Genomic DNA, 17,030 nt, shown 5'->3' with positions numbered 1-17,030 from the left:
GATTCATGGCTTCAGCCTCAGCGACTCTGATCAGTTTGACTGCCACTGTGGCTCAGTGAGTTGTCAGTGCTTCAGCCATAATCATGGCGCGGATCACTGATCAGTGAGCATGTGAGCAATGATCGGCTGTGACAACAACTGTCGTTAGTTAAACATCAACTCTTGCAGTGGACCGCGTAACAGGTCGACTTGGTCAAACTACTTTCTACTTTACAAAATCAAAAGAGCAAAACTGAGTAGTTTGACCTACAAAACTGTGAAAGTAGTCTAAAACTATAACTGCTTGAGTTAGTAGCGCAAGTGCACCCCCATCAACAACATATATCCATTAACAGGGATCAACAAAGTCAAAAGAATCTATGTTCGGCGGAATCGGTGGAGTCACTAATCTCGATCCCATGTTTCAAATGTCACTTTTCCAATCCAGGAATTCGTGCAAGACGCTCAAATGTCCCAAATGCAATTGGCATTACAAATACAGGTGACTGATTTGAACACTGTCGGCCTCTTTTCGGTGGAGAAAGTATAATGCATGCATGCACTTCGTAATCGGATCCTAGTAACACCATAGCCAATGAATTTCTATTGGTCTTCGGATTCGATTGGCCAGTATCGGGTAGATGTCTTTCTAACTAAACAAGCATCTATGCTTACCTTCTTTTGTTGAACATCTAACAGGATGAAATAATTTTACGAAAATTTTACGCGAGTCTGGCGAAAATGAAGATCGAAGTCCATAAAAAACATATTGCCATGAACAGAAATTGATATATTTGGTTGTATTAAGTTGCTAGTAACAAACTAGCATCTATGTTTACCTTGATGTATTTAACATCTAACTATTATTTGTTGAGAAAGAATGAAACGGTTATCTACTATATGACATTGAATAACCAGGATGGAAATTTATGAGTTACATTTCCTTTTGCTTTTTTTTGGGGGGGGGGCGGGGGTGTTCGAACAATTCGGTAACATCATGGATTCGATGAATCTTTTTATAACAGATGTCATAATGTCGGAGTCAAAAATGCCAGAGGTCCACGGTGCCGTGTTGCTTCGTGGCTATGGTCCTACCAAGCGATTCAAAGAAGGGTACGACAATCCTTCCACATGTGTTCGACTCTCGAGAACGTGTTTTGAGAATTTAGGATTGATTCTCGAAAATGAGCGTTTCTCGTCATCAAAACGCTGTATAGAGCTGTAATATGTGACGAATAACTTCCAAAATATTTATCACATAGTCACCTCGCTTAGGATGTGATTAAAGATAAGGATAGCGTGAATTAACGTCGTAAAAACGGAATAAACAGCCGTTGCAAGATGATTGAAAGGCGTAAATTTTCCAACAGACAAACACTGGACGCGCACATGAGAGAGAAACACGCAGACGAGACGAGCGACTGTCTTTATTGCAACACAAACCAACCGCACCCCCGTCTCTCTCGCGGAGAAAGCTACGCGTGTGGATACAAGGTATGTACCCATTACCCTATACGAAACGTCGGTAACGGCTGTATCGCAGCCATAAACTAATGTCAACTGTGCTAATTATTTTGTGTCAACGAATTGGAAGTAATGAGCGTTGCCAAGTTGTCTGACTGTTTGCACAAATCAAGCGATTAAATTACCCTGCTCTGCGTAGTGTAATAAGGATTTTCAAGTCGGCTACTGATTAACTAAGACACTCGCTGATTGCCGGATGATGTAGCGATATATGATTCTTATGAAGCTTCGGGCTGTTAATGTTGAGTTGATCGTGGGGGCTGTGCCTGTGGATACGATTCGACTTGAATATTCAAGAGGGGATGTGACGTTGTGATCCGTTTTTGATAAGGTTGTGCTAGTAATTGTGGTAATGTTTGATTACAAAAAAATCGATATTGTTTAGTATGGGGGTCTGGCCGACAACTATTCGGTCAGTCTAATGATACATCGCTCGCACCAAAATGCTATAGTTGAATCTTGCGTATTGTCTGCTTGCAATCTAGTGTGACGGTGAGGTGTGTAGGGAATTCATCGCCGAGTAATCAATACCAATGTCATTTAAAGCTGCAGTAGAGACTAATTAGAGTTTTCTAACCACGCTGTTAGTAAATGAGGCCTTATGTCAGGAACTTGCGTTCGCCTTTCTTGTCGTTGCGGCTTTTTATGCAAAGGAGGCATGGTTTCGATTTTCGCGGGCAAGAAGATATTTCGTATGATACATGTGGTATGGCACATGTGATATCGTGGGTCCGAGTCAGTACGTAGGGAGACTGTACATCATGTTCATCGACATTATCCCATGTCCTACTATAGATCTGGAATCTGGACTGGTCCCGATCATTTTTGAAGTATATTTCATTCAATTCCGACGACATTAACGCTGATAAAAAAATCTGGTCAACGAATTTATAATCCCTATTAGGTGATCAAACCAGTAACGTAGAAATTCCTCTTTTTGGCATACTCTAGTAGAATTCGCCTACTGTTACTTTACTTACTCAAGTATAAGTGGAGTTGTCATAGCAATCGGTCACAATAGTTCCAGTATCAAGGAAATCGCAAATACTTTTAAGAAATCGCACCTATTTATACTGTTCTTTTGGGTTAGCCGCTAAAATGCGTTTTGCAATTTCAGAAATTCTGTTTGTGTTTCTAGTCGTAATTTAGCGGATACTTGCGTCATTTTTTTCTATTTCCAGGGGTTTATTGCTTATAAAGGTCTAGTGCAGTAATACATTGCTGCGCTAATTCGGTCGCATGCTCCCCTTGTACACCATGCAAATGCAATTTGACCTACCCATGCCTTATTCGCTTTGGTCTGCAAAATCAAGTGTAATACTTCACCCATGAATCGCGTCGTAGCACTCGGGGCTTCACCATGCACCCTTTCGTGCCTACAGATTTGATCAGCTCTTCCGCGCTTGCGACCTCCCAAGATCCTCGCCAACCCAGCACTATACCGGCGATACGTATCTCATCCATCTTTGTTCGTGATTTTGCCCATCGCACGATATGCAGAGTCTGGTATTTCTCCACCTTACCTCTCCGCTCTTGAGTAGCCACGCAGACTACTTTGACCACCTCTATTGGTGAATTGGCACCGTGTAACGAATACTGAACGATCGCACATTGCTTTCAGCCGTTCAAATGCGAAGTCTGCAACTATTCAACGACCACAAAAGGCAACCTGAGCATTCACATGCAATCGGACAAGCACCTGTACAACGTCAAGACGATGCAGCACCAACGTCAACACCATGACAAGGAAAGAGCCGGCGGAAACGCGCCAAGCAACATCGCCGACGCCAGCTCGTCGCCGGTAATATTTCGAGATCAGTACCGTAATTACAGGCAGCAACAGGTTTGAGATGCATGTAACTAGGCGTGTTTAGGCTGTAACATTTTGACTTGGCTTAAATTCAATGTAACAGAATATTTTAATAATCCCAAATAGCATGCTGTGCCCACTGTCCATATTGATGATCTTGCTTTTAATCAAAAAGGGGTATTGGTTCATTATTCCTTTTGCATAAATGAAACGCAGAATGTGGTTTAGCAAACGATATTTCCACGATTCGTTTTTGTACATAATACTCTAAAAGATGTAGGAATAGGTGTTGATAGAGGTAGGGTCAAGATGACTGATGCTGTTACCAATTAATTTATTTCTAATTATGAATCAAACGCTCACACTTTGAGTGCTGAATACGTTGCTGTGATCACTGGCTGATCGTGATTAGCGATCGATCAAATAATTAATTACACCACTGCCCCAGCCTATCATCCGTCTCATATTTTGATTAGCTCCAGGCTGGCTGTCAGCACTCAGCAGTTACCCTAAGGATTGTGATCTGGGTGATTCAATACCGTGCAAAGCTGAAACATGCTAAGGAAATAAATTATGTTGATAATTTTAAGTCGATCATTGCATAACTCGCATGGTCAAAGTGGGTGAGCACCAGAGGTTTCAACTGGGGGATGGGCACTGGGCACAAACCTTTTTGAATACAATGTGATGCAAACTTAATGGATACCATGGTTGGAGAACATTTTGAAGTTACGATAGGCTCTGAAATGGGTCATGTGCACGGTACATTGGGTCCTAATCTGAGTGTTGATTGTACACGACTTTCGTTTACTACATGACAAATTTGCATGAAGTCTAGAAATCGTTGCATTCTGGTCAAGTCGAGCTAATTAGAGTTCTTTCCAGACGACCAAGCATCAACCATCGGACTCGTCGCCGTCTGCAAAACGACTAAAAGACACACCCTCGCCAACCGCGTCCAGCGGCAGCCGTCGCCAGATGTGGCGCTGTGACGTGTGTAACTACGAGACCGACATACCACGCAATTTGCGCATCCACATGCAAAGCGAGAAGCACTCAAACAACATGGCCTTGTCCGGTATACCCCACGGAAGGTTCGAGTCTCAGAAAGTAATCAAACGCGAGGCGAACAACGAGGACGATTTCAAGTCCGAAAGGCCATCATCAAATCCGGACCAGGATCAAAACAACCCATTGGCCGCTCTGTACTATTACCTTGCTTCGATGCAAAATCCAATGCAGTCACCAGGCGGCGAAGCCCAGGAAAATTCGAAAGAGAGAGAGAAGCAGTTCCTCGCCCATCAGCAGCTGCTAGTGGCGCAGCAGTACCAGCAAATGATGTCGCAATTTGCGGGAGCCAATGACGCGGGGTCGGCTTCGTCTCTAATCCAACAGCAGCTCCTGATGCAGCAGCAAATGCAGCTTTTTCGTAACGTTTTGTCTCAAGATCGGTTCACCAACCCTGCCGCAAAACTGACGGATGGAGCCGACATTAGCATGCACGACATGAACGTGAGTGTATTACGCTTCATTGCGATCAAAACTACTTACGGCCCGCGAGGCAGTTGAACTAATTACGGGTGACCTATTTTTACGTCTATCCAGTAATGAAAGACTAATATCTCATTACATGATTATCAAGAATATCGATATGACTCAACACCGGCTGTAATTGAATTAAAATAGAATGATAGCATCGACTGAATCTACATCATCCATTGCAAACTGCACTGTAAGAGCTTTCTTGCTGATTTATCACCTCCCGTTATCATCGAAATGGTCACCACGGAGCTAAAGATATATCACGTGATAGCCTTATTTGCATGTAAAAACTTGAGTTGACATCAATAGTATATAAGTATTAACTGGCCTGGTTTCATTCTAAATACTGCCAGATGCAGCTGAGGTATGTGATAATGTACTGTAATAATAGGGACAGGCCGTACTGATGAATCGCATCTGGTTCCATGGTTTAGTGGTGGTTTTATGAAGTCATAGCGTGTGAAAAACTTCATGTTTTCCTTGCTCAGAATCCAGAATCGACATCCGACCAATATCTGTTCACGTGCGGGATCTGCTGTAATTTTTCGTGCAACGATTTGGAGTCGTTTTGCACTCACGTCCGCACCCCGCGCTATTCGAGAAATACTCTGGACGAGTCCGAATGGGTGACCAAATCACAGACCGACGGCTACTTATGTCGAATATGCAATTACACGACTCAGGTATGGTGAATGTTCTGTTTAAGATGCCGCTTCACAGTATTTTCACGTTGTAATCTCGTTGTCTTCCGACTTTCTGAGCATATCGATTGAACTCCGTCCAAACCCGCGTTATTCAACTTACGTACGTCATTCGCCTCTCATGCCATCTAGCGGAAGAGCAGCACTCTCAAATGATTAGATGCAACCGACTCACGGATGTACACTGTACAGTAGCCAATGTTACCAGAATGCAATGTGGTTTGGTGTGGTTTGCGTAGCCTTATGAGGCTGCATCGTTGAGGCATAATTATGCGCAAACGTGGAACATGTTCAAGCAGATAACAATTAACTAATAGGCATTAAATAACCACAGCAAAAATGCAAGATTCAGATGTAAGAATTGCATGAGTAGCAATTTAGCTTTGTGTGATAAACCAAATTCAAGCTTATAATATGTTGCAAGATTCGGATGAATGAATTCAATAAGTATCAATTTTGATTTTTTGGATAAACCAAATTAAAAGTTTTAAATGGTAACTAAAATGTGAAAGGTGACACGTCGTGAAAGACTCGGCGCGTTGCCACCACCGTTTTAGGAAATTCTTTTCACGCGTAACTAACTCCTCAAGTTCAACGGAGTTATGACGAGGTGACGCTTTAATTTCATGCAACGCTCGGGCCCTTTTCCCGAAGTCACGCCACTCCAACACTCTGTCATTACCAGAAACAAACCGCTCTCAACGCACGAATGACTTTCCATGAGCTGTGACATCGATTTGGGAGCGTTTCTTGCTGCGAATATGGTACTAATTACGCGTCAACCTTGAGATGAAGTAGGAAGAGTTACTTGCCTATATATAACCGCGCTTGTTTTGCGTGACTGCGGGAGCTAATGACATCTTCTGTTGATTGAGAACGCGCAAAGGCACTAAACCGGGCTGTGTTGGTGGTCGTTCCCTATGCTATTTTCAGTAATTTGGTAAATTTCAAACACGGTATGCTTATGGGTGGCGGGTTATATAATTTGTGAAGCGAAAGTCGGTGTGGGGAAGAGCCGACTATGATATCAATAATTTGTCCCCACGACTATATAACGTTACATTAGTCCGCGCGCGCCTTCATAATTCATAGAAACGTTGCTATTTAGGCCCCAGTAACGATGTCACGAAACCACGCGTGATTCAAGGTGACGAACAGAGCGATATATACTGAACACTTTGTTATTTAATCTTGAACTGAAACGAAAAAGCCGCTCACAGCGGCGTAAACGGTCGTTACATATCGAATGGATCAATTCTTGATCTTCTTTTTGTGTGTGCAGCTTTCGCTTCGTTCGCTGGAAATCTGGTAGATGCACTTATTTTCCACTTCTGTACTTACAGTTTAGCACCTATATTTATGCTTCCGGGGCGAACGGAACGCAGTCAGATATCGAACCTGTTCAGCAACGCTAGAACTAATACATTACCATCCGATCAATCCCAATCTAATTTCGCGTTAAGGAGCTATTAATCTGTAACATAGGTCTGGTTGACCCTCGCGTACAGCGCTAATGAGTTTATTTCCCCATGAGGCGCCGCAATTAAAGCGCATATTATCACTGTCATACCATTACGGTGGTCTGTCGACCGACTCGCTCTAATACCATATTCAATAAATCCTACGATGCCACTCGGCAGAATACGGTGATTCCCTATAGATTAATCGAATCAAACAGGTTTTCAATTCCGTGTCGGAGTCAGGAAAATAATTCCATCATCAGAAACGTGCGAGTGGACCCGGCTTGATTTCAAAATCCTTTCAAGATTTGTAGACGGGGCTGAGTTCCAACGTGAAATCATACGTGCCGGACGTCCCTGCGTATGTACTCATACGGAAACTATTATCCCAAGGGTGCTTGACACGATTCCCGACCTCAATAAGACCTAATTTTGTGCGTTTCAAAACGCTGAATTATTCATAAGCGCGCTGTGTAATAACGTACTTAATTTTCTTCATCATAACCGGGGCGTAATTGAGTGTACAAATATGCATCGGACGAAAATTGGCGCAGCCAGACTTGCCGTGCGGTGTTTATGCCATATCGGCGAGGGGGGCGTTACTCCATGCTCTGCATTTTATATTCTGAGGGAATTTAAGTCACGCTCGCAATGTGCTCTCCGCGTCGCGGCATACAGCATGGCCTGATATTACGACTGCTTTGGGAATTTTGCTTTACATTGTGCACATATTGTAACTTTGTACAGACTGATCATCTGATCAATGGTCGGTACCTTATTGGGTCCGTGGACATGTGAGCTTGCGACACTTCGGCACGCGACAATTTGGCATGCGACACATGAGCATGTGGGTTAAATTCATGGTTAGGGGTAGGACGGGGCTGGATTTGTAGTTGGGTCAGGGTTAGGCATGGGGTTACGATATATATAAGGGGTAATTTTAGGGCTATGTTTCGGGTTATGGTAAGTTTTTAGGTTATAAAGTCACATGCTGAAGTGTCGTTTTTGATTGTGTCGCATGCTCATATGTCGGGCAACCCACCTTATTGTTCAGTTCAGTATCTTCAAATTTTATCATTTCAAAACACCACAAGATTGCGACAAAACGAAAAGATAGGAAGGAGTCGAATCGACTTGGGTTAGTCTTTCAATCAAACACTCACCTTAGTCAAGAACTGAGGAACAAGAGTATTGGACACTCAATTAAAAATAACAGAAAATGACATAAAAAGGATAAGCCATGAAAATGGAGTGACATGTGTCGGTAGATAATAGATATGTCAGATCGCGATGTTGTAATTTCGAGTGTAGACTATAGTGTGCATTCAGTGGAATCTGCTTGTATTTATACTTGAATGTGGAAAATGGATATGCTCGGCGACTGTCTTATCAGCGGCAAAATACTATTCCATACCCATGGTCCGTCATACTTGATAGAGAGAAGCGCTCTATCGGGGCATACGATACTTATCGTAGGACCCGGCTCTATTTTATATTTTAATTCGTGCCGGACATACTGGACGACGAGGACGCACGTGTATTGTGCTTATGCGCTTTAGATTCTGAAGTGAAGAAGCCGTTGGAATTTGCGACGCAGTGGTCGCAATGGGGCTGATTCATTAGCCTAGCAAATTCCAATCCTAATAGCTGACTATGGATGATGCGCTCTTCGATACACTAGCACACTTACCAATTCCAATTGGTCACACAGTGTATACTGCATCCGTTGCCGTTCCATGCATGGTGCTGCACGGTGTTTCATATCCTGGTGATTAGTTTTGCCGCCAGTGATGCGAAGGAGGAAATAAATTTGCCTTGAGTACGCGTACCGGAATGTGAATAACAAGAGTATGGCAATTAAATCCGTCCTGTTCGCTATTATTCACGTGCTCCGAAGAAAGTGATCATATGTTTTTCTCTAAGCTCTGCATCTATTCTAATTGTGCGTGTAGCAGTTCTGACGCGCCGAGCACGCGAAGAGGCAGTCATTGTTACTTCGTGACGTCAAATATAGCTAGGGCGTTAGGATGGTAATAGTATCAAAATCTGGAGAACTCCTAGGTTTTGTATCCGAATCCGACGTTTGTCATCTATACCCCATTCGGTATCAAGCAAATTCATCTATTAGGTTGCATGTAATGCCCCCTCACGTTATGTATAAGGGCATTCAGTAACGACGCACTTGTAGGGTTTGCTGACTTGCTGTGCCTACTCACATGGATATGTTTTTGACTACTAATGCCACTTCTGCTGGAATAGTTTTCGGCAAAACTACTGAAGTTTTACTCTTTTGATTTTGAATAGTCGAAAGTAAATTCGGGGTTAGTTTGTATCAGTTTCATGTGTGACATCGTCATGGGCACCAGTCGCACCACGTAAAATAGCCATCATTGTAACTGCCGAGTATATTATATCGATAATTGTACCGTATACCGTCGTGATGGTGCATCTTGCAATACTGAAAGTAGCCACCGCCAATTAATCGCCACCAAGTATTATACGGTTGTGGTTGTTGGTATTCAATTATCTTTTTAATACTCCAATAGTCGCTAACGATGATCCCTAATGAGTGTCAGTCCAGAATATTCGAGTATATTTTAATATGAATTTATTATTCAATTGTAGATTGAAGCTCTGTACCTCCAAGAGTCTACTTCAACCTGTAATTGAGTAGAAATTTGTGGCTTCACTTCTACTTCTACTCGAGTAGCAGCATCTAATAATGAGGCGCTTTCCCGGTACCGTATAGTCTCTTGGTAAAATTCGAACCCGTATTACAGCGCTTGTAATTATAGGATTGTGCAATTAAGGCTTTGTTCGCGAAGCTGTGTTCATCAGGAATGAGTGTTTATGATTCCTGACCGTTTTCCATCAGTCATACGTTTAATTTACCGGCGGTCCGATTAATTAGGTAAACATACACGGAAAATAAAATGTCGCCGGCGCCCCGCGACGCGGTTGACTGGACGTTTTAGGTGGAGAATCTGGCAGAATCGGAAATCGTAGAGGCACTCAACAACACCTGCTATTACAGGTGCGCAAAACTAGATAACGGTCTGATGAATTTGGACGACTTGATTGCTTTGTCCAGAGTTCATGCCGTCGTAAGGTTTGACGAGCTGGGAACTATGTCAGTGAAGTTGTTGTGTTGTTGTGCCTCATTCGCGTATTATCATCGGAATGACTGTCACAGGTACGCATTCCGTGATGGTAAATCAAGAACATCATCCGTTAACTATAGACCAGGCCTTGTCAAGCTTGCGTCGCGACCCCATTTGGGGTCAAGAACATAACACTATCATATCGTCCAGTAATATAAACACCGCACTCTTACAATATTGTAAGATATTTTCATGGGTTTTTGGTACATTGATTAGTTAATCCACGTCGAACAGTGCTGGAATGGTGGGATATACTACACCAATATAAATCTTTGGTATACGCGAGCCCGCTACGATTTTTGGTATTTTATCAATGATTATCTTCTGATGCTGGTCGAGTGTGTAGTAGCAGTATCTGACCTAGCAATATCTCAATCTATGAATGAAATGCATCTATACCCTAAATGTCAAAATAATTTTAACGCCGCCAAATCTCCATGTGATCTACTCATCCGCTTGGTAATGCTATTGACAATGCAATCTTTGCAGACGCAAGTCGCAAGCGAAACGCACTTGACCCGGAGGGTTAATTATACTTGTCGAAAATGCAGTCAATGACCATTGGTCATGTCACGTGTGTGGTTGTTTGTGAAACAATAGTATCTCATTAATCGCCCTTTAGATGTACTAGCGTACGTTGCACGAAAACTGGCTCCGGGGAAGTCCTTTAATGAAGCCTTAGAAACCTCCCAGACTACTAATATTAATTATGCCGTGACGAAACCGAGTGACAATTCGTACGGGAAATAGGAAGAAATTAACTCTTCGCATTGTCTACTGAGCATAATCACACGATTGGTCTCGCATAAAAGTTCATCTATTTAAGAGCGTGCTTCTTATTTCCGCGTGCGAGAATGCTTGCGTTGGATGGATAGGCGGAAGTACTATTTAGCAGCGACGTGAATTAGATATCTAATCCTAACGAGTGCCAAACCGTTTGCACACTACATTGCTATCTGGATGTGTTGGAGCGAGGAAAAGTAATAATATCGCAAAAAAATATGATTCGTTCTTCAAATGTCACTCCCATCCATCAGAGTAGACATAAGACAACCTGCCGTTCGAAGGGTTAACTAGATAAGATATTAAGTGAAACCCCGCGATGCCGTGCTTACTTGCTAGACTAACCAGTAGGGCTTGACACAACGATATGAGTATACTCGAATCCGAGTCTCTGGTAATTATTTGCTTCGAGTAGTAAGGGTCTGTTTTCGAGTACCGAAATCACACTCCCCTTGTGACAAATCACTATTTCATGAATAGAAAACATAATTTCTCCGCTATATCTTCTGACCGTAAGAGCTGAAACCTCGATTGGCTTTATCACAACATCGTAATCAACTAACCATGTAGTATGAGGGAAGGAACTTTTTGTGCAGCGCTACATTGTTTAGGTTTTGGGTAACGAATTTGAAATATTGATTTGGGTCGTATAACTGGAATTCTGGTGGCGTAGGAGGTGCCCAGCCCTTCAATCAGGCCTAACCGTCTTATGAAATGTAGATTTGCCGATTATTAATTCACAATGACGGAAGATACGCGCTATGATTAATTCTGCGATTAGATAAATCGTGATCACACAGGAGCCGCTGGATATTAATTACGCGTTTGCTAGCTTCTCCCGCTGTCAACAGAAACAGACGCTAATGATCGGTAACAACTCTGCCATCCGGCAGGCAACAAAACATTTGCAAATTGGCGTGGGCTGAGTTGTTTATGTGTACGGGCGACTGATGAATCGGTGTGGTGAGATGCATGCACGACCACTTAATCTAGCGTTCGTCGGCGATGCACCTATGCAGTTGCAGTATACTTGATTGTCAACTTCACCCTTAGCATTCTGGTCGTGGCATGCGCCATAGATTCAGTCGGGGAATGGCAATGCCTGTATCCTATGCAACGGCGCGTGATCATGACGTCTGCTTCAGAAAGCACTTAGGCAGGTAGCGACGTAATTTGATTGGTCTTTGTTGAATTCCATAAGGAATAATCCGATTGCAACATAATTTAATTAACGCAGCGGCTAATTCAATGTATGCTAATTGGATAGCCTCTCCGTACTAGCGTGCTTGTATTAGCACAACAAACAGCATGTAGATAGCGTCTTGCAGGTCTGGTACAATCAATATCGAAATTCTTGCGGTGTATAGATATTCCAGTGAAATATGTTCAATTATCGCTTCGGGTACAATGTTCTGTTCAATTGCTTCAATCATGCTCCGAACAGCATGTGGTATGCGGTCCTAGTATTTTTGCTTACACGGCGTCGCCTTGATAATATAAATTACTGGAAACAAGTGGCGAACTGCCAAGGCTGAGTGTCTAGCATAGACTGGGAGTGAGTGCAAATAAAATTTAGCATTTGGTGCAGGTAGAGGTCAGAACGGAGGGGCCGGTTCTCCGTTGCGTACATGGTGGAAATTCATTGCGTCGGGAGTACAATATGCTACTGGTTTTTACGGTATTATCTGTAATTTTTCTAACTTTTTTGAGACGCTATTTGCACTACTTTTCGTTGAGTGTGATATCCTTGCAGTTAATATCGGTTTTCTCACTATCCAATCCGATTGATAAAATCGACGATGCAGCCATTACTCCGTACAACGGGCGTCATTTTACGAGGTATTTCGTGGACAGAACCTTTCGACGCCAGCAACCGGGTTAATACGGTGCGACGATCATTAATCTCTAGCAATCACAATCCCATCATGGAAAATTACTCATTAGCTTTCCGTAATTCAAACACAATCAACCATTCCCTTATCGCGTGATTATTAAGAAATGACCATTAAGTCGCTATGACAAGCCCTTCTGAAAATCTGCGCCGAGAGTCATAGCTTCGCCAACTGTGACAAATGATGTGTACCACTTTATGGACGATTAAAACGCCATTACATCATGCCGTTCGGGGTGGCGTGAGGCGAAATGTCTAGTTGTGAACAAATTTATAACCCTAGGTTTTATATAAATCGGCATGTATATTACCAATACTTAATCGTAACGCATATTATGGAAGTATACTGCTGTTTCCTTGTCATTTTTTCTTGGAAAATGGTAGTTTTTATCATTTTACTCCTTGTTTGCAATGACAAATTTGAACTTTTCTCAGTTTACTAGATTGCTGTATTGCAAACACACTGGGTATATAGCGGCATACCCAGCCTGTTGGAACGAGAGGCAACATGTTATCCATTAAGAGCTACGCCTCGGCGGCGATTAGGTCCATAAATAGCGTAGGAAGTCCTGATTGTTCCTCGATTTATTCTTTCCTTCTCATTAGGATGATTAATTATTCCTACGCTACGGAGAGTGGGAAAATCGTACGCGACGAGAGAGCATATTAAGAGAGGAGCGATTCGCGAGAAAAAGGGGAGCGCCAGAATAAACGAACCCGCTTACCAAAATCTTCGGCATGATGCCATGATTAAAATTGATATGCCTCTCTCATTTTGTGATGGAATAACTGCGATTGGTGTCGAATTTTTCTGAGACAGGTCGGAGTCTGGGAAGCCCACTCCGGAAAATATCACTTCGGAATTATCGATTCATTTGTCGCTCGAGCGGGCAGAGGCAAGGTCGTTCGCCGTTGCGGTAATAACAAATTGCTGTGTGTATCGCGACTCAGGGGTCAATGGGAAGAGATAGGGAAAAAAGATAAAAATCCTAATAATTATATCTAGATTATCTAATTCCGTAGATATAGGATGAGGTATTTCCATCGTGATTACGGAAGGGAATATATGAGACCTCAACACTGGCTTAGATCAACTAGAGACACCGCAAGCAGCTCTATATACACTCGTGTGCCCTGCAGTATAGGAATGTAGTTTAACGTCCACGTTACTACGTTTGTTTTAGCGGGAGATCTTAACGGCAAGGGACAGTTAACGTCGGCTTATCATAAGTCGCTTCAAAATGAAATCATAAAGCGATTTACATTGTGTACATCTCTTTGATGGTATCACCGTGCGCTATAGGATACGCCGATGTACAAAGGCTGTGAGTCATGTCTTCAGTAATAATATTCTGTTTTGACGGATGTCGTTAGGCGGCGAATCTTAATCAGAGAGTAAATATATCATTACCGAACCGTGTGGATAGCGTGGCGCGTAACTATAACCTCACGCCATGCATTGCACCAGCAGGTCGTTACATAAATAACTTCAGGTAATGCATCACGGGGCGTTGGGCCATGCGGACGTAGGTAGCGCAACTTTATAATTAAGCTTCGCATAATGAAGCGACTTATGTTATACGTATAAGGAAGTGACTAGGTCTGTGCTGATTATGTTGTAATTACGTTAAGTTAGACTCGTCCTGAGGGCTCGAGGTGTACACTATTTACTACTGGTTGGAATACGGGGACTAAGGTCGATCGGTAGAGGATAGTTTTATATACCTGAGACCTACATACGGTGTATAGTTACAACTATATGTGCAAAATGTCAGAGATGTATTTGTGCTGTAGGAAGTGTGAGATTGAGATCTAATAGAGATATTAAGTGGCCTAAAAATAGGCGTGATTGCAGATATTGTGAAATAGCGTTTTATTCACACTAAAACACTAACGTAACAGTGTAGTAACGCAATATTGGGGGCAGTCAGCTGTGAGGAGAAGTGCTTCATCAACTCTGTCCGCCGATATTCGCATGGTGTCGCAATAGGTCATATCAAGTCAAGACCGGCGACGGAAAAACGCAATCACGGTGCCCTATCATGTGTAGCCTATGTCTATTGAACTTTATTTTGAGGCGAAATGAGGTAAAATGAAATCATCAAAAGGTTTTTTAACAGTGACGCACCCGTAACAGTCAATTAGAATCATTAGTCGCTGCATTTAATATGCTGTTAGTGGCGTCATGAAAAAGTTCTATCCTTGGCATCATGTTTGATTTGTCACGTATCATGACCAATGTTTATTAATTGCAACGATTTAATCACACTACCAAGACGCCTTGTGTCTTTGTAGACAGTTTTTGGTCAATCCTAGATGTATATTTCAAAAGACATCGTGCGATAGCCGGTGTCAATTCTCCACCGCCACCTACATAAATTCAACCGCAAATCTGTAAAAAATTTCACAGTCCAACGTTGACAGCCATGACTATTTGATAACACTCTTCCGAGGAAGCGAGCGTAATTATAAGCATCACAGGGGTTAACGAAGCCTTGTCTTTAATTATTTTATACCGTTTGATGAGACAAATAATCTGAGATGAAGTGTGTTTATTTGTAGCGTACCGCTTCGCCCAGCAGCCGTTAATATTGACAGCTATATGGTTGATAACATCGGTACGTAATTTGCGGTAACATCCGATATTGCAATATTGATGTAATTGACATTTACAATTTGAATTCCTCTATTACATTATGCCTCCCAGCGACTTGAAATAAAATATTAGGATCCGATAAAAAAAATCAATCGTAGATGCGTTTCAGGTACGACGTGTTGATTATTTCACGGATTGAAGTGAGGCCAAGTGACGTGTAACAGCGTACTTGATGATCAACAAAGTCGTGAACTTTTGCGTAAATAGCATTGTAAAAACCGTAATGAGTAGAGAGCATCGATGTTAATTAATAGCAATATATTGACAGTGTTATGGGATTACGCGGATTATCCGCCAGTTGTGGTGTAATTAACCGACCGCGTACGGTATTGATCCTTTGTTATTCAGTAAGCGCCTTAACGTTGAATATATTCATGTTTCAGCTTAAAACAAACTTTAGCCTGCACTGCAAGACGGAGAAGCACACCTCGAAGCTGCAGCTGATAAATCACATCCGCGAAGGCGGCGAGTCGAACGAATGGAAAGTCAGCTATGCAATAGCAGGAAATAATATGAATGTAAGATTGCGATTGCAATTACGGATATGCGCGCTGGGCGTGGTGACTGGATTATGGAATGCGCTGCGGTCAGGTTTTATAGCTCATGTGGAATTGTAGTATCCGAAAACCTGCTGCCGACAATGCATTTGCGCGTTGTTTCTAACCCAAAGACAATTTCGCGGTAATTCCTCAACACAATAGACGTTCACGTACCAATCCATAATGTACCGCAGATGCGTTGGAACTATACGCTTTTAATGTGATTTTGTTGTTCTCTGCCAAAAGAATTGTAATAGCATCACTCGCTTCATCGCTTGTTTCTGTAGTCTCAAGAATCAAATTATATTAGTCAACAATATTAGTATTTTCATCCACTCGCGAAGCTCGCTACTGTGTACAGTGTACACTGTACGTACAGTCACCCTATAATTCGATATATTAAACGCGATGAAATGTACAACAGATTGGAGGACGTGGAAACGGCCATGTGTAGGCTACAGTTTATCAACAAGATTTCCGCATTTCCTTACTGATATAATTAGTGTTCATGCCCGACATAAGTGTGAAGTTCATAGTGTCCAGGACGCTGTCTCTTTTTCTCCCTTTCCTTGCACGTGACCTTATCCTTGGGTCTGTATCTGGGCTTCTTGTAAAGACGCCGTATGAACACCAACACTTGAACAGCTCGTAGATATACCACAGACCAGACATCGTTAGACATTGTCGGCTTAGTCAACGGTGTAAATATTCCTTTGAAAATTCCTTTGCCAACATCGGGTCTTCTCGTAATTTACTTGGGCGGATCGGTATAACAACACCTCTTGCGTACGTGTATATCCCTCGTCGCAAATACGCGCAAGAGCGTTGTTCGCGTCATATTACTCATTACAATATAAGGAGATTCTACCCGTTGAAAACAGTCTCTGATATAACTTTGTCAGGAAATCAAATTTGCTTACCATGTATGATAACCACTACACCATTTATACAATTGGACGTGTCACGCGGAACGCGCTGGATCCG

General features: G+C 42.4%; 1 protein-coding gene across 3 annotated transcripts in view; it reads left to right on the top strand.

Moving 5' to 3' along the window:
- LOC145442730 (zinc finger homeobox protein 4-like) overlaps positions 1-17,030 on the top strand; it is a 123,896-nt gene that overhangs the window by 82,075 nt on the left and 24,791 nt on the right. For 2 of the 3 annotated variants that reach the window (XM_080320714.1, XM_080320712.1), the window contains 6 exons: positions 336-481; positions 1,350-1,473; positions 3,125-3,346; positions 4,199-4,825; positions 5,344-5,538; positions 15,891-16,025. In XM_080320714.1, coding sequence (XP_080176840.1) covers positions 336-481; positions 1,350-1,473; positions 3,125-3,346; positions 4,199-4,825; positions 5,344-5,538; positions 15,891-16,025 — 1,449 coding nt within the window. The remainder of the gene's footprint in view (positions 1-335; positions 482-1,349; positions 1,474-3,124; positions 3,347-4,198; positions 4,826-5,343; positions 5,539-15,890; positions 16,026-17,030) is intronic. The other variant, XM_080320713.1, reaches the window with a different exon arrangement.

This window comes from Botryllus schlosseri, chromosome 7 (assembly GCF_051294905.1).
Source record: "Botryllus schlosseri isolate E-star chromosome 7, Bs_hap1, whole genome shotgun sequence".
NCBI lineage: Eukaryota > Metazoa > Chordata > Ascidiacea > Stolidobranchia > Styelidae > Botryllus > Botryllus schlosseri.
This window is presented reverse-complemented; position numbering and strand designations above follow the sequence as displayed.